The sequence below is a fragment of the Papio anubis genome, chromosome 5 (assembly GCF_008728515.1).
Source record: "Papio anubis isolate 15944 chromosome 5, Panubis1.0, whole genome shotgun sequence".
Classification (NCBI taxonomy): domain Eukaryota; kingdom Metazoa; phylum Chordata; class Mammalia; order Primates; family Cercopithecidae; genus Papio; species Papio anubis.
This window is the reverse complement of record NC_044980.1, coordinates 44,247,271-44,266,622: the sequence shown is the minus strand read 5'-3', so window position 1 is coordinate 44,266,622 and position 19,352 is coordinate 44,247,271. Positions and strand designations below refer to the sequence as shown.

The 19,352-nt window shown below is 35.4% G+C and overlaps 1 protein-coding gene across 1 annotated transcript in view; it reads left to right on the top strand.

The window, feature by feature from the left end:
- HCN1 (hyperpolarization activated cyclic nucleotide gated potassium channel 1) overlaps positions 1-16,597 on the top strand; it is a 423,498-nt gene extending 406,901 nt beyond the window's left edge. The window contains exons 7-8 of the mRNA XM_003899650.5: positions 12,141-12,305; positions 15,443-16,597. Of these exons, the coding sequence (XP_003899699.3) occupies positions 12,141-12,305; positions 15,443-16,332 (1,055 nt within the window). The 3' untranslated portion in view covers positions 16,333-16,597. The remainder of the gene's footprint in view (positions 1-12,140; positions 12,306-15,442) is intronic.
- The last annotated feature ends 2,755 nt before the right edge of the window (positions 16,598-19,352 follow it).

Here is a 19,352-nt window from a genome sequence, read left to right as displayed (position 1 = left end):
TTTATTTTTCAAATATAAAAGATAATATGTGGTTTGGATAAACAGTCGGACTGTTTGACCTAATTCCTCACTTCACTTTGCTTAAAATCACAAGCTAAATAGTGGCTTATATGTCTTTAGTCTGCTGATTTCTATTCTTTCTAGATTTTATTTGCCTATTTGTAAGGAAAAAAATGTATGTAACCAAGGAGTATGCAAATGTTTTTCTGTAAAAGTTCAGAAGTTCAGATAGTTAATATTTAGGCTTTGTAAGCCATATATGATTGTATACCCATCTTTCATTTTTACTTTTATTTTAACAAACCTTTAAAAACATAAGTCCATTTCTTAATTTAAAAAAAAGCAGTTCAATAAGCCAATGTTTGGATTTGGCTATAGGACTCCAGATCTAACCCCTCTGTTCAAAACAAGCCTCTTTTCCAAATTTAACTCATTCTGAGTAAGATGTATGAGAAAAAACATTCTATAAAATATATTTTTCTTATCATTATCATCACTTTAATGTATATGCATTCTACCTCCATCAATTAAGACATACTACTAACTAAAGTAACTACTCATGTGGATTAGTATTTCTTACCAACCTATACTTAAGCTTATACACAAAATTTTTAAATTCAAAACCTCAGTGGCATTTTTATGATTGTAATTATTACCTTGAATTTGCTCATTAGTAGTCATATAGAATTACGTTTTTTGGAGTGGGAAAAAATCAACAGATATTTACCTCTGTTAGGATTGATTTGTAAGTGTGAATGTTTTCTTGATTGGGCAGTGGTAATAGGATTGCTTTATTTGCCTAATAAATTTTTTCTGTTATCTTGCACAAAGATGGATTCCCATTTGTCCTCTATGAATACTTCAAATTACTGAAAAGTAGAAAATGAAAACTCTATAGGTAGAATATTAGTTTTCTACTTACGTCAAGACCTCTCTGGCTACTCATATACTGAATTTGAAGAACTCATCGTAATCTATCAAGTGAAGGAAATAAAAGAAAAGGTAGAGGCTCTTAACAAAATGGACTGGTATGAACTTCAAGACCTGAAAGAGGTCACAAGTAGAGATGTGTATGAGTCAGGCACTCGGGGGGTTGACACAAGTAATGATCAGATTAACTGATGATAGAGTGCATTGTAAGGGAGCACAGTAAGAGATGTGTATGAGTCAGGCACTCAGGGGGATGACACAAGTAAAGATCAGATTAACTGATGATAGAGTGCATTGTAAGGGAGCACAGGAAGGAAAGAAGCAGGGGAAATCATCTCAGGAGTATTAGAGACAGACTTTATGGCAAGTGAGATTGTCCATCAGGAAACCACAGTGATGCCAGTGGCCCAACACCACTTTGGGGATTTATCATTCTCATAACTCATGCACTCTGACTCTTCTAGCTTATTCATTCTTTACTTTAAATCTCCTCAACAATGGATATGATTAAGTCTATTAGTCACAATCTGATTGAAGCATCCCCATCGAAAGAGTTCTCCAGCCAGATTATCATATGGGCTGCTACCTGAGTTATAGATGACCATCTTTGGAGTAAGCATCAATCCTGGTTGAACCAGTTGTCAGAGATTTTTAAAGTCACATGAGAAAAGCTTACCAATTTGTACAAAACACACACACACAAATACTGCTTTCATTTTTTAATAAAGGAATAACTGGATTAATGTGAGAAAGAGTTTCATGAAATTAGATTTTTTTATGCAAAAGTTTTGCTTTATTTGTTCCCAAAACAACTTTTTATCTTATGTTCACTCCCAGGACAGACACAGCCTAGCGTTGTTTTTTGTTTGTTTGTTTATTTGTTTTTGTTTTTGTTTGTTTTTTGTTTTGTTTTGTTTTATGTTTAGGTTTAAAATTGTGGATGCCTCATCCCCTTTCAAGCTCTGTTGAAGTTTCATTTTACACTGATTATTTAGAGAGACCCCTTCTGTTCTCAGTGCTGCAGCTTTAGATCAATCAATTCCCCAAAATTATTATCAAAACTTCTTCACAATTCTTTACTAAAAACTTCCCTTCCAGTTCATTTGGCAAACTGATTGTAGATAAATATGCCTGCATCATAAAGCAAAAGATTTGAGAGAACAAACTTGCCTGTTGGAGAAAAAGAGGCTAAGTGTCTTTCCCATTAATAGCAAGATATGTAGGAGCTAGGACTCTCCACTCTATTCCATGTAAGTTAATTTCTTAAAATAATGTTTTGCACACAAAGTTTTTTTCCTGAAGAGCCCTGCAATAATAGTGTAGATCAAGATTAACTTTCTTATCCATGGAAAAATATTCTCTATGCCTAACCAAATACTTATGATCCTGTCAAGCTGCTCTTCCTAAAATTTCATAAAAATTACCTTCCAAACCCTTCTCTGAACCTATGTCATGATACTGTTTCATTCTAATGTCTTCTCTCCCCTCCTGTTCCTTTTCTCTTGTCCTCTTCATCCCCATTGTCTGTGTAGTTTCTACACTTTTTTGAAGTCTAACCAAGACCCTTCATGTCACCAATGATGTACAGAATTACTCTACGATGAATGATATATTATTTGAATTTACATAAAGTCACTAGTAGGTTATTTAGCCTTGGAATTAATGCTCACATCTTTTTGTGTATTATGCTTGAATTCATATTCTCAACACTTTCAGTCAGGGTCAATGTCATATACTTATTTTGTATTCTCCACAGTTGCCAAAGGTGCAGGTTACAGGGAAAATGGTGGTTAACTTGAATTCATGTTATCTTTAATTTCCATTCCTTTTGTTTACCTTTTCCAACTTCTTCTAAATGAGGAACCCTTTTTTAATTATAAATCTGAAAGCTATATGAACTCATTACCCAAAAGAAGCTTATCAGTAGTAATACCTATCCCTTGTTAGAATTGCAGATTCTTTCATCCCACTCCAGACTTACTAAATCCTAACCTGTTTTGCAGTAAGACAACCCAGGTGATTCTTATACATATTAAAGTGTGACAAACACGGCACTAATGAATCCATTCCGAATGAACTGAATTAATTTTTGCATTAAACAAATAGAGGAAATGAGTGTTTAAATGTTTATTTTATCATGTGTGCATGTGGTGTGTGTGTGTGTGAGAGAGAGAGAGAGAGAGAGAGAAAAAGAGAGAGAGAAAGAGAAAGCATCAAGGGAAATATTTTGGAGACAAATAACCTTTTAGGCTGCAGTCGACTTGCCTCATAAATATCTTGTTAATATATTTCCTGTGGAGACTATTATTTCTGCCATGTGTTTTTTTCATTTTGTAGAAGCATATTAAGCCACATAGAAAAACAGGGCTGTCAGGATATTACTTCAAAAACACATTGGAGGGTACCTAAGAGCCAAAAATCATTTGATGAATTTTTAAAAGCTGGCTGCATTTTAAAGGCATTTATAATTCAAGGTGTTTGATTAACTTTTGACGAGTTGAGTGTTGCTAGATTTAAAGATCGAAAGGAACAATTTGGAATGGTCTGGTGAATTTTTAAAGACAGAGAGAAGCAGAAAAATTGTGGTTTTACCCTTCTTAGCTTCGATATTTTTGTTATTTTTGTTACAATCACAAAACAGAACCCCTTTAATCTGTTTATGTCACATGGGCTTACATGGGGCTACCCAGGATTGCTTCCTACCCATGTAACATATCTGTAATATCAGCAATATCCATTAGGTATTTTAACTTGCCAAAGACAAGTAGTACAAATATATATTCGATATAAGTTTACAAACAGTCTTATGTAAAGCTGATTTTATGCAAGCTGAAGGAGTTACAATGGAAATGAAAGACAGATAAAGAAGAGGAAAGGGAGAGAAGTTAAGGAGTGGAGAGTATAAACCTTAATTTCAAAAATTCACATATACAACAAAATCAAACAATCATGTTACAAACATGTTTATGATCAGTAGGAACCAGATGACAGCCTCATATTATAACTTCTGTCAATTGGAGCCAAAGCTTTACAAAAAGATTTGCCTATTTGGAATATTGTGTTCAAATGTGAGCACCTTGTTTTATGAAGAATATTTTTAATCTGATATAAGCCATTTTCAGTTATTGATTGATTCACTTATTCCTTTTTTTTTTTTTTTTTCTGAGACAGAGTCACTCCATCACCCAGGCTATAGTGCAGTGGCGCGATCTTGGCTCACTGCAACCTCTGTATTCTGGGTTCAAATGATTCTGCTGCCTCAGCCTCCCAAGTAGCTGGAATTTCAGGTGCCTGCCAACATACTCACTAATTTTTTGTATTTTTAGTAGAGACAGGGTTTTACCATGTTGACCAGGCTGGTCTTAAACTCCTGACCTCAAGTGATCTGCCCACCTCTGCCTCCCAACATTCCATATTTCTTGAACCAAATAATATATGAGAATGTTTGGTAAGTGATGACATTGCAAATGCGATCATTGCACTTCCTTTTAAAGACCTTATAGTTTAGTATAAAGAATATAAACAAGTAAGTCCAATAATGTGTTGTAGAAACTAAGACTCAAGATGATCAAGATACAGAGGAAGCATAAAGATAAATTCTCCCTGGGACAATTAAGAAAGAGTATTAGTGGATGTGAAACCATCTTCCTCAAGACACAGTCTAAGGAATTTGTATGATTAGTTTATGAACAAATTGTTTACAAGAGGGTGAAAGATGATAGTTGTATATCACAAATTTGGAGAGCTACTTGATGTATGAAGCATTACTTTTATTTGCTTCTAGCAGGTACTGTCAAAATCATAAGGAAAAATTATGAGAAGAAAATGAAAAAGGAAGGAAACTAATGTTTTACGAGTGCCCACAATGTGCCAGGCTTGCGGTGGGCTCTTTATAGGCACTGTTGTAGTTAACCACATAACAGCTTTGTCAACGAATAACTTTGCTAACACATAGCTTTTCTGAGGAGTTGCTACTAGGTCAACATTCAGAGGCCCAGGTGATCACTCTAATTTTTATGTTTTAAGAGAGAAGATTTGCTCCAACTTGGAGCTAAGATTTGTTTGACAAAGCAATAACTTTATTTGATCTAAATAACCATAAATAACAGGGCATGAGTAGTAGAAGAGGACACAAATAATTGTGCAATTAGGAATGTATCTGTGTGACTTGAAATGACCAGTTATACCTTTAGTAAAATGAAAAATTGGGTATTCTGGTTATTAGAACATATCTATACATGAATAATACCTTCTTTATAATATCTATATTTAGAAATGTGTTGTATTCAATATCTGTTTCAGAAGATTGTACAAAATGTGAAATGCATTAAAATACTATACTAAAAAATCAATCAAATACTGAAAAATTTGCATCTATTTAATGTTCTATCCTAGTCTAAACTTCTTTTGATTTCTATTAAAATCTATTTGATACCCAGAGTACTTCTACCAGTCAAACATGATATGCAAAATGATTTAAGCCAGATGTTGTCATCTCCTCTGCCATACAGAGGCAGTGTTTTACTAGTTCACTAGTATAAATACAGAAAGTCTACAAAGAGAAAAAGAAAGCAAAAAAAGTGATATTTTCTCCTGCACATTATTATAAAACAGTGAATTAGAAATCTAAATAATTTTTAGGAAATTAATATTTTGATGCACAGCAGAGAATTACTTTTATTTCATGGTATCAGTTACTAACGAAGGAAGCAGCTTTTGTTTAGGTTACTATGAAAAGCTAAGTACAGTTTTGCCCATAAATTCTGGAAGCTCAGGTTAAGCACATTACTTTAGACATTTCTGTCATGAGTTCCTGATTAGCTCTGTGTCACTGCAATGTCAAGTTCAGTTTTAGAGGTCAGGAAAATATTTCTGAGTTGCAAAACATTTGAAGCCATTTGCCCTACCTTATACAAATGACTGTTTACATAGGTGACAGTAATGTCAGGTGGACTTACATGTTTATAATCAGGGCTAGCTAATGCCAGCAAAAATAGCATTAAGAAGTTGATGTATCTCATACCCTAAGGATTATTAAAGGTATACAAATAATGTGCTAGGCCAAATTGAAATTGGAAACAGAGTTGTCTATGTTCCTATGACAGGATGCATTACCAATAGTTTTCATCTTAACTAGGAGAAATAACTACTTAGCCATTCATAAATGCCCTATAAAGAAAACCAGGAAAATTCTACCAAATTAAAATTAATATGCTAAGTCCCCATTACTTTTACAATTTATTATAATATATAAATATGCATCCAGATGAAGGGACCTATTACCCAAGTAAATTTGCACCAAGATTCTTAAAACAGTTACTACACCACTGGGAAGTTCTTAATTGAGCTCTCAGAGAGTATACAAACAAGAAAAAAGCAGAAAAGCTGGAACAGACAGATTCTAGAAAGTATGCCAAGACAATCTTTAAAAAGCTTGCATCTGTAAACTGCACTCAGTTTGTTCTTTGGGAGTCCAATTTTATTTTATTTTGTATTTAACTTTTTTTGCTTCATGAAATCAACATGGGTAAGTTAATTTCTGCCTGATGAGTAAAGGCATGTCTACATTGAAAAAAAATGACCAAATCTTCTAGATAATTTTCTTTATTATAAACATTGCACAAAACCTTAGAGATATATTATGTTCCTAGAAGAAGGTACATAAAATATTTGGCAAGTTCTATTACCATGGGAAGATGCCTAGCAGGGGAACCAATATTATATCATCCAAAACTTAAGAAGATAACTTAGTGTGGGTTTTGTCTTTATTCGCTGTAATTGATGTATGCATAAGCATTTTTAAATCATTTTGCCTGGGCTGGAAACTCAATGTAGCAGGCACTATGAGGGATATTATAAGGTAACTGTACGGTTTTTGTCTTTAAAATGTCTTAAACCAGCTAGAGTGATAAACCCATTACTTAGGAAATAGAAATCCAGTAGAATAAAATAAAATGAAATAGTGATAAACTAATACATACATAATTTCTAAGGTACCTATGATAGTATGAGCTACAGATGACTAAATTGTTTTTTTCTCTATATGTCCTTTATTTAAACACCACCCATCCCCACCAAAGACACACATACACACAGACAAGGCAAATACACAAAACTTCTGTAACACCTAACAAAGGGTTGTGTTTACTCAATAAGTGGATTTTCAAAATAACTTAATACTGTATCAAGAGAAAATCATTTCACAGAGAAGCACCTGCTCTATGCATATTGAATCTGGACATTCAATTCATGAAATCTAAGCCTCTATGATAAGAAAGTTTACTCTTTTTTCATTGCTAGGGGTGTGCCATTTCTTAATTCTGTTATTCATACTAGAAACAGAGTATGGAGGCTTTAAAAGAAGAGATTATTTTAAGTGTTTTTCATACTTCCCAGTGGCTATTTCTCCTCTCATGAATAACCTTCAGTTGTTCTTTTTCTCACTAAGAAATTATTGAGGACATGCAGCAAGGTGATGGCTGATGAGTTTTGACTTGGTAATGAACAAAGCTGTTTATATAACTTTTGAAGGCACTTTGTTGTGCAAGTCTATATTTAGCCCTTAGTTTCTCCATAGGGGAATATGTCACATTAAGTACAAAGGGAATTTTTGTAGGTGATTAAATCATTTATTTCATCAAGCATGTTGCTATTTGATTCAATTATTCAAGTCAGCTAACTTTAAGCACCTACTATCTATCATGTAGGCACTGGAGATATAAAGATTAATGAGACTTTAGAGATAAAATGTTGAATGAAGTCTAAGTTAGTTACAGAGTTAAGGACAACAAAACTCTAGAGACTTAACTGAGTTTTACATTTCACTGATAAATAAAGTCCACAGAATATAAATATGTGTCTAATTCTCACAAACAAGAGCAAGTTGACTGAGACTAACACAGGACTCTAAATCCCCAGGTCAATACTACACCAAAAAAAGAATCCCTAAAATAGCCCAAGCAACTCTGTGTGTGTGGGTGGGGGTGTGTGTGTGTGTGTGTATGTATGTGTATACCTGAATCAGCAGGAAACCAAACATTACTGCTGCAGACAATGCCCCAAATAGCACTCTACCTCATTTATTGGCAAGAAACACCAAATTAGAATATCAGTGTTGATCCCACAAACTACAAAAGGTAAAATAAGAACATTATCTTTTTAAGCAAAACGTAATGAAGAGGTAAGATTTGCTGAGCAATAACATCTAAGTTTTACTGAGATGGCAATATAGAAAACCTTTGGGTTAAGAGCTCATAACACACATACACATTGCTTCATGTAGACTTTAAACAGTACTTTAAAAGCATCCTCTTTGAATAATTTATTTTCTTACCAATGGTAATATTTAACTGATTCAAGCCATGATTACTTAGTAATGCATACCTATACTGTGTAACATATGATACATATGTTATATATTCATTATATGAGATCATCAGATGACAGGGGCCAGAAAATAATTTGTAAATAATGGTTTAGAAAAAATATGAATAAACTTATATCTATGCTCCAATAAATCTGTTTTTAACATATCTCTAAAATGACTGCGCATACTTAGAATAGCTATATTCTTATTTCTAGTTTTTAAACTTGTTTTTAAAAACTAAATATAGTATATAAACACATGCCCTTTGTAAAAATAAATACAAGTAATTTCTAAGCATAAGACAAATACATTTCTTATTTAAGATGATTCCCAGGACATGCCTTTATCTCTTCCTGCTACAGAGACCCAATTAATAATAGTAAAAGAATAAAATACAAACTCAACCACAAAGTAACCTGATGCATGAATTTGTATTTGGGAGCAACCAGGAGATGAGACAGAGGAACATGTTTCTAGAAGACAGAAAATAGATATGAGTGAAGTGTCAGATAACATGGGTTCTGTAGCCAGCAACCATGGCCCTTTCTTATTAATAAAATCTTGTATGGCTGGCATCATATACTACTTCAGGGATTAAACCAGTATTTACCTAATTCAATGACTGACAGTAGTTGCCTTATTCCGATTTACCAAATATTCAGTTTTAAATCCTTTCTTGCAGCTAAGGCTGGCCACGTGATGCAGTTCTGATAATAAAATGCTAGAGAAAGTAAGTTAAGAAACTGTAGCACAACTTTTGCCTTCACAATAAAAAGAAAGAAATATATGAGGAAAGTCTTTTGCTGTCTCCCTACTTTGGATGCTGTCATGTGAGTATATGAATGTGTGTAGTTGTTGCCATCAACTTGTGATCATGAGAAGAAGATCAAAGAAAACAAAGTATTGCGGGCACAGTGCCTTGGCATCACTGAAGTGCTGAACAAATGCTGGCCTTGCCTACTCCCAAATTTTGTTTTCTAATATAATGACATTAATGTATTGGATAAACCAATGCTATTCAGGTATTTTGTAGCCTGCAGTTAAATGTATGCTGGTGGTTACTGATGAACCTTGAAGGGAAAGCAGAGGGAACATGGAGTATATGTACAAAGAACAGGAGACAAGGAGACAGCAGGTGTCCTGGAAGAATACTAAACAGCCTCTTAGTTAAGAAACAACAGGACCACAGAAGACAGAACAGAAAGTGGGTGACTTATGCTGATGGTAGGTATGAGACATCCCTCCCTCCATGTTGCAGAATAGTCTGTAGCCAACCATGTATCTGAGGATGGCGGAGGGAAATGTCAGTGGTTCTTTTATAAGGCAATTGAATGAGAGGGAGAACTAGGACAGTTAAGAGAGATGTCAGTGGCCTAAAGTAAAGCCCTCCTCATTCTGGTATTTAGAGAAATATGAGGACAAGCTCCCCACCTATTTACCCTAAAGGAAAACTTTAAATTAACAAATTCTGCAACATTACCAGAGTTTCTTGTCTTTAAATGTGATTGGACATCAATAGATTACCGAAAGAAAACATTCAACGCACCAGAGAAAGACCTAGAAAAAGAGAGAAAACAATGATTCCACAGTAAAGAGAAAGAGTTCAGAAAAGAGAAAATAAATTCAAATAAAAATTTAGTAAGTATAAGGATAAAAAATAAAAACAAAACTAATTTTTCTTTTCACTTTGTATAGCTGTAATATGACATATTTTACACATATAATTCATTAAAGCATACAATTCAAATATCTTTAAGTAAATTTACCAAGTATGAAACCATCGCCACAAATCAGGTTTCAGAATATTTTCATCACCCAAATAAGATTCCTGTGCCCACTTACTGTTAATTCCCTTTTCCATCTTTTGCCGCAGGCAACCACTAACCTGTTATCTGTCTCTGCAGATTTGTATTTTCTGGATATTTTACATAAACGGAATCACACAGTGTGTGGCTTCTCATGTCTTACTTCTTTCATTTAACATTCTACACAAGATTTGAAACTGACACTTAGATTTGTTTGCCATAATATGGCAATCATAAATTATAATAATATGGCATTAGTACTTTAGGAATTTAATTTTGGAGTAGTATTCAAAATGCTTCTTTTAATTACCTTGTTTATATTATAGTAGCAGGTAAATTTTCATGGTATGGTAATTTGCTTTAAAATTGACCAAAATAGATTTGTTTTCCTACACACACACACACACACACACACATTCAGGCACAAAAACATGCAAACATGCAGACTCCACAATATTATTTAGCAGGTTTACAACATTACAATCTCGACATGAATGACAGCAGACAGCATAATTGATGGCTTAGGTGACATTTCCTAAAATGCTCTCTATCTTCTCAGACTGGTTCACATGTCCTTCTCTAGTATTCTTGGAGTTTGCATATATGTGACATTGTTCTTACCAGATTGTATTCAAATGAACTCTGTATTAATATAATGCCTCTATTTACTATCAGAATGTCATATAAAAGTAGATATGTTTGATTCATATTTTCAGTTCTAACATCAATCAAGTACATAGTGTCTACAGCATGATTTATTCACAATGTTTGTCAACATAAATAGGACTTCTTTAAATTAGCTCGAGTGTGAATTTAGACATTTAATATTATATTTACAGTATTTCCTTTTGTTAGGTGACTAAATTGTAGAAGTACTTCTATCATTTCTTTTTTCAAATTTGTTATTTTGAAGCTAAATGTTTAAATTATTTCCAAATTAAAAATAATCAAAGCCTACGGTAGTTCAAATCATAATTTTTGGAAAACAAAATGGAAAATTATCTCAATAGCTATATAACTTCAGCTGGCCAATAATGAAATCCAAATTTGCAAATGTTTGTTTACCATATTTTGGAAATCTAAATTTCCGTAAGGAATTACCCTTAAAAGTCATTTAAATAGAGAGTCCCTCTGTACATGTGGAATATAATTTTCTTCATACTGATCTCATTGGGAATATACAAACTACATTAGACATGCCTATAATATATCTAAACCTCTGGTCTAGCTTTGTTTGATCATAGGACTTTCTAAGCCAATGTTTGGACTTATTTTGGCTTCTGTCTAGACTATACCGTCTGCTTTCTGCCTTCCAGAATTCATAAAATCTTCTTTCTAAATCATCACCCCTTTCTTTTTTCAACTCCTTTGTGGACAGTTTATTCCATTTTCTGCATCTCTTTTGTTTCTTTTTTATTTCTTATTTCAGGGAATTGTAGTGGGAAGGATAAGGTATACTGTGTTTCAGCCTTCCATTTAAACCAAAAGTCTCAACTGATTTTTTGTTTCGTTTTGTTTTTTGTTTTGTTTTGTTTTTTGTTTGTTTGTTTTGAGATGGAGTCTCTGTCACCAGGCTGGAGTGCAGTGGCGCAATCTCAGCTCACTGCAACCTCTGCCTCCTGGGTTCAAGCGATTCTCCCGCCTCGGCCTCCCTAGTAGCTGGGACTATAGGCGCCCACCACCACGCCCAGCTAATTTTTGTATTTTTAGTAGAGACAGGGTTTCACCATATTAGCCAGGATGGTCTCGATCTCTTGACCTTGTGATTCACCTGCCTCGGCCTCCCAAAGTGCTAGCATTACAGGTGTGAGCCACCGCAGCCGGCTGTCTCAACTGTTTTTTAAAAAGGAACATTATTTTAAGTTTGAGTGTTGTCAGTTGGATACTTTTAATTGTCAGAAGGAATTTGCTGATATAATAAAAAATGCTGCTAATAATTGTTTTTTCACACCATGAGACGTGTCTTAAGTTGTGGGAAGCCTTAATGGCTTTTAAAAGAAAATGATCAAACAAGTCATTCTTCTTTGTTGTTTTTATAGAGATTTGCCTGCTGACCAAAGGACGTCGTACTGCCAGTGTTCGAGCTGATACATATTGTCGTCTTTACTCACTTTCTGTGGACAATTTCAACGAGGTCCTGGAGGAATATCCAATGATGAGGAGAGCCTTTGAGACAGTTGCCATTGACCGACTAGATCGAATAGGTACTCTAGTTTTCTACCTTCTTTATATAAAATTTAGTTTTAATCTCATGGCATAATATAGGTTTGCAATTATAAGTCCCAAATGCGGCCAGGAGTGGTGACTCATGCCTATAATGACATCACTTTGGGAGGCCAAGGCAGGTGGATCATTTGACGTCAGGAGTTCGAGACCAGCCTGGCCAACATGGGGAAACCCTGTTTCTACTAAAAATACAAAAATTAACCGGGTGTGGTAGTGTGCACCTGTAATCCCAGCCACTCAGGAGGCTGAGGCAGGAGAATTGCTTGAGCCTGGGAGGTGGAGGTTGCCGTGAACCAAGATGGTACCACTGCACTCCTGTCTGGGAGAGAGAGTGAAATCTTGTCTCAGAAAAAAGAAAAAAAAAAGTGTCCAACATGCCAGTTTATAGCTTACTTGTTAATTTGTGTAGAAATAGCAATTAGCTGTAGCCATATTTCTTGAGAGATCTGGGTCCCTATCTATCTCTTCTAAGTATTCTAGGTTTATTTATTAATGTCTATTTTTACTAGCTAAACAAACTGATTTCCTGACTGAAGCCAAAACAATTTGAAACTTCAGGTAAAAAGCAATGATAAAAATTCTAGATAGCATTGAACTAGAACTAAAACTATGATAATATGAGTCTATATTGCAAACTAAGTTTTAACACTTTTTTTGTATTTTGGGGTCAACTTTACATTTTATCTTTATATTAGGAATTGAAAATTTGCACATTTAAAGTAGTCTCAGCAGAGACATAGTAAAATGTTTGTAATACAGACTCAAGCAGAAAAAAAAAGCCTTAATAGAAATGCCCTACATAGATGCTTTAGCTCGCAAACATCAACATATTTTAAAGTCTTTTCTGCTACCATATATATATATATGCTATTTTATATATATATATATAAAATACGCCCAGATAATATTTTGTATTTTTAGTAGAGACGGGATTTCACCATGTTGGCCAGGATGGTCTTGATCTCCTGACTTCATCATCCATCCGTCTCAGCCTCCCAAAGTTCTGGGATTACAGACATGAGCCACCCCAGCCTGCAGTTAATTTTTATAACAATATTTACATGAAATGTTTTGTAATCAATACTGGCAATGCAATTTCTAATAAGCACTAAAAAATTGAATTTTTGATCTTTATAAAATTGTAAGAGTGTATTAAAAGTTACATTATTTTCCCCAAGATTAAAGATACTTAGATTAAGATATTTTGACTAATCACGTAATCAGAAAGAAACATTATGCTTCTCGGTTTTGTGGCCATTGCATATAGATGTAAGCTGCAGTTAGTTAAGCAAATATGCTAAATAGTATTTATGTTTATTACTAATGTAGGAGATTTTGTTCTTTGGGAAATTAGGACAGTCTGTAAGTAGGGAGAGGTAACTATTTATTCTGGCAGTCATTTAAAATGATTGCATTCCCAACAGTCAATGAAATTACAACATATATTTATTTTCAAAAATATACTTTGTTACTTTTAATGTGTTACTTTATTTAGCAGTATTGCAAATTGATTCAGTTTTCAGTTACCATATTCACTTGGGTATTAGTGTATCAGTGATACCATAGAAAAGTCACTACTTTCCCCTTCTTTCACCAATCTACTATTGATTGTAATCATTATTATGCCAGAGACTGTCTAGTATTGCAAACCACTCAGAAGATGATGGCAGGAAGAGCTAAAATGTGTTGAGGTATTAGAGGGAGCCTGCAATGCACTATGCCCTTGGTCCTCACAACAACCATTCAGAAGAGGAAAGATCATAAAGTCGGTCTCAATCTTGGCTGCATTTAAGAATTACCTGGGGAGGCCGGGCGCGTTGGCTCATGCCTGTAATCCCAGCACTTTGGGAGCCCAAGGCGAGTGGATCACAAGGTCATGAGATCAAGACCATCCTGGCTAACAAGGTGAAAGCCCATCTCTATTAAAAATACAAAAAATTAGTGGGGCATGATGGCGGGCGCCTGTAGTCGCAGCTACTCAGGAGATTGAGGCAGGAGAAGGGTGTGAACCCGGGAGGCGGAGCTTGCAGTGAGCCGAGATCCCGCCACTGCAACTCCAGTCTGGGCAACAGAGCGAGACTCCGTCTCAAAAATAAAAAATAAATAAATAAATAAATAAATAAATTTTTAATTAAAAAATTAAAAAAATAAAAATAAAAAAAAAGAATTCCCTGGGGAAATTTGCTTTTAAACTACTGAAATCCAGAGCCCATGTCTGATTATTTAGATTTAATTGGTAGGGAACAAGTGGATGTTAGTATTTTTTAAAGCTCCAGAGATAAGAAAAATATCCAGCTAGGACTGAGAAGGACTGGTGTAGGACCCTGGGTCGAAAGCAAAGGCGGCCCTGATACAGTCCGCCTCAGATTTGCATTTGGGAATCACCTGAGGATCTTAGTAAAATGCAGCATCTGATTCAGCGAGTGGGGTCACACCCAGGAGGCTGTTTCTAGCAAGCACCCAGATGAGACAGAGGCAGTTGGTTCATTTTCCATAGCAAGGATGTGCTATCACTTTTTTGTGTGTATGGTCTTTCTCAGCCCTGTTAACCTGCCAACCATGTTTTCTTTGTTTTCTTGGGCACTGTTCTTTTTCTTCTCATGTCCTGATATCCTTTCAGGTAAAATGAGATTATGAACACACCTATCTGACAGGGTTGCAGGTTACATAAAATCATCTACCTAAGGTCTTTTGTAGAGAGCCTATCACACAGTAAGTGTTGAAATGTTCTCGCTTATATCTCCATGGTCCTTTCTTGAAAAAGTAACTTTAAAATCAAATGTTGATTCCAAGCCCATCTTATTCCAAAAACCCTTTCTTCCCCCATTCTTCAAGGTGGCCCTCATATTAGATATCTCCTTGTCTTCTGTAAAGTGGCTCTTCGCCATATTACAGGCCGTTCAACTTGAGTAGAAGGTAAGAGTTCCCAGAGAAATACAGGAAGTGTGAAAGGTAGGAGCGACATTGGTATTTGGTGTGTAAAGGTGAGTGACTGGCTTTTTAAACCTCTCCTGCGAAGCACAGCTATACTTTTGTTTTCAGGAGCCACTCTTACTTGGCGTTGTCTTCAGTCATTGGTAGGCTTTCTAAGTTCCTATCTTTCTTTTGCTGACAGGAAAGAAAAATTCAATTCTTCTGCAAAAGTTCCAGAAGGATCTGAACACTGGTGTTTTCAACAATCAGGAGAACGAAATCCTCAAGCAGATTGTGAAACATGACAGGGAGATGGTGCAGGCAATCGCTCCCATCAATTATCCTCAAATGACAACCCTGAATTCCACATCGTCAACTACGACCCCGACCTCCCGCATGAGGACACAATCTCCACCAGTGTACACAGCGACCAGCCTGTCTCACAGCAACCTGCATTCCCCCAGTCCCAGCACACAGACCCCCCAGCCATCAGCCATCCTTTCACCCTGCTCCTACACCACCGCGGTCTGCAGCCCTCCTGTACAGAGCCCTCTGGCCGCTCGAACTTTCCACTATGCCTCCCCCACCGCCTCCCAGCTGTCACTCATGCAACAGCAGCCTCAGCAGCAGGTACAGCAGTCCCAGCCGCCGCAGACTCAGCCACAGCAGCCGTCCCCGCAGCCACAGACACCTGGCAGCTCCACGCCGAAAAACGAAGTGCACAAGAGCACGCAGGCGCTTCACAACACCAACCTGACCCGGGAAGTCAGGCCCCTCTCCGCCTCGCAGCCCTCGCTGCCCCATGAGGTGTCCACTCTGATTTCCAGACCTCATCCCACTGTGGGCGAGTCCTTGGCCTCCATCCCTCAACCTGTGACGGCGGTCCCCGGAACGGGCCTTCAGGCAGGGGGCAGGAGCACTGTACCGCAGCGCGTCACCCTCTTCCGACAGATGTCGTCGGGAGCCATCCCCCCCAACCGAGGAGTCCCTCCAGCACCCCCTCCACCAGCAGCTGCTCTTCCGAGAGAGTCTTCCTCAGTCTTAAACACAGACCCAGACGCAGAAAAGCCACGATTTGCTTCAAATTTATGATCCCTGCTGATTGTCAAAGCAGAAAGAAATACTCTCATAAACTGAGACTATACTCAGATCTTATTTTATTCTATCTCCTGATAGATTCCTCTAGCCTACTATGAAGAGATATTTTAGACAGCTCTGGCCTACACGTGAAATGTAATATATATATACATATACTATAAAATATATATCTAAATTCTCAAGAGAGGGTCAAAAGACCTGTTTAGCATTCAGTGTTATATGTCTTCCTTTCTTTAAATCATTAGAGGATTTAAAATGTTGTTGTAAGATTATTTATTTCTAACCTACTTTTACTTAAGTCCTTTGATATGTATATTTCTCTATTTTATGAAGAGTTCTTGGATTCAATGGAAACAAAAGTGATCTTAAAAAAGGCAACTCAAATGAGCTAGCAAATAGCACCAATCAAAACTTTCTTTCATTAGCTGTGACTGTGCATCTAAATTGTTAATCATTAATCATGAAGAATTAAATAACAAATCCCATTTTATAGATCTAAATTGTATTTCGGTGCTTTCAATTTCGAATTAGGTTAAAGACTGCACTACTTGCTTGGCCACTGTAGGAGACTAGCATTGCCACTGTTAAGAATATCACTAACCTCCTACTTCGGAGGCTGAGGCAGGAGAATGGCTTGAACCCAGGAGGCGGAGCTTGCAGTGAGCAGAGATAGCGCCACTGCACTCGAGCCTGGGCGACAGAGTGAGACTCCGTCTCAAAAAAAAAAAAAAAAAAAAAAAAAAAGAAAAAAGAAAAAAGAAAAGAGTATCACTAACCTCAAACATGTTCATTGATCTTTCAGAAAGCTGAGGGAAAATTAATATTTGTCTTCATGTGTTATCGGACTTTTACCAAGACTCGATCAATGTTAGTTGTAAATAACTTTTTCAACCCAAATAAAAATAGCTATTCTGTGTTGTATGAAGCTAAAAGTCATTGTTTAAGAGTTTAGTTTTATTGCTTCACTTCAAAACTTAGAGTTTTAAATTTCACAAAATCTGATTGTGAGAATTATTCAATTGTAATGCAATGGCTTGAAACCTACAATATTATTTTAACCTGCAATGTTTTATGCAAACTTGTATGCTCGAATCTACAACTTGCTTGTATTACACCAAAAATCATTATTTTTCTTTCTTCTTGCCATAATCAAGCATCTGAAAATAGTCCCTGCATGCTTCTGGGGGGAAAAAAAAATAGGTTCAAATCAGCCATTGTAGGGAAAGGCTTACAGTATTTCTTGTTTCTAGAAAAGCATAACAATTCATTAATTGCCTCTCTTATAATTCCTATAAGGCTGACTTGGATCTCTGACTTAAGTCTAGAAGTGAGGTTTTCACTTTTATTTAATATTATTGCTATTATTATTTAAATAATTATTTGTAAACCACAGCTTGATTTGGAGTTAAGTATTGTCTATGTCTTCACTGTAGCTGGTAATTTACTATGGTGTTAATTTAAAGAAATAAATTCAATACAGCATCACGTCTGTTTGGGAACACACATTTTGCTCTATGTATATTGTAACTAAATGGTTAGTAAACTTTAAGGCATGTGGTGACTAATGTAGCCCTTAGATAGGAGGTTTGTCATTTTTAATGTGTTGAAAATAGTACAGACATGGTGGCAGAAAGCAGGGGTAAAGTTGAATGTCTGTGAGCATTGTTTGTCTGTTTTCTTAACTCTTTCCATGATCTGTGAGCACCTGCTTCTTCTCAAAGAACTCCCTTAGTAATCATTTGTGCCTAATGCATCCCACACATGTGGCGTATGACTGGAACACAATTGAAAGATACCTAATAACTGGCTTCTGTAAATAACCCAAGTTAACAGCATGACGTAAGTGTAGGTCTTCAGTATCTCTGGCATTGGCAATACATTTAAGAACATACAGAGATTACACATTATATGGGGCAGGGCCTGCAGATAGACTTGAGGACAGAAAACAAAAACAAAAGCAAAAACTCTAAAGTGAATCCTTGCTGCCTGTTATGCCTTTTGCGGATATAATACCTATAATACCCAAATGAGTTGTTATGTTTAATTTCAAACAAATACCAATTTGTGTGGAAGTAATTAACAATGCTAGTTAATGTAATGTAATCATCAGTATGCTGGTGACATATGATGGCATGTCAGGAATACTGTTGTAAGAAAGGGATTGTTCAGTCTACCTAGAACCTATGGGAAAGCTGCAAGACCATTTACATATCAGTACAAAACTCCTTTATTTTATTAAAATATGAGAGTTAACTTCAATTTATTAAGAGTATGTATTGGTCCTTTAAATTATTAAAGGTTTACATTTGATAGGATTAATGGATTTGGTAGTGAAATATTTTTATATATATAAATTTTTGGTTTTTTATTTTGAGCACTATTGGGAAAAATAAGCAAAATTGAAATGCATGGTCTTTCAGTGCAACCATACAATTTTTATTCACTTTGTAATAGAATGGACAAAAAAAACTAAGGTTTATATGTTAAACTAATAAAATGGTACAGGGTAAATTATATACATATATGTATGAATGTATATATACTTAGATTAAGAAAAAAAAATGACTCACATTCCTGTAATATAAAGGTCCATTGCTAGTTGAAAAGTGACCTCTTTTCTCTGTACATAGTGAAGCCTGTATGTATGGAGTTTTAATCTGTACAGAAAGAAATGTATTATTGATTGGTCTTTCTCCTGCTGGGAAGATAATAGAATAGCTTATTCTTACAACAATTGTATGATCAGGGATGAGTTAGAGTATTTCTTTTGTCTTTGCTCAAAGCCATACATATATAAATATATATAAAGATTATTAATAAATTCAACAAAAAATAAACTACAATCATGAATATTTTATTTTATCAATATATGCTAATCAAATGTTTTATTTTATTAACAAATACAGCTTTGCCTCTATTTTTACATCACAAATTTCCAAGAGCTTATACTTGATAATCACATAAAATCAATTATATTTTATAATTCTGGAATAAGAGGACTTTAAATGGAACAT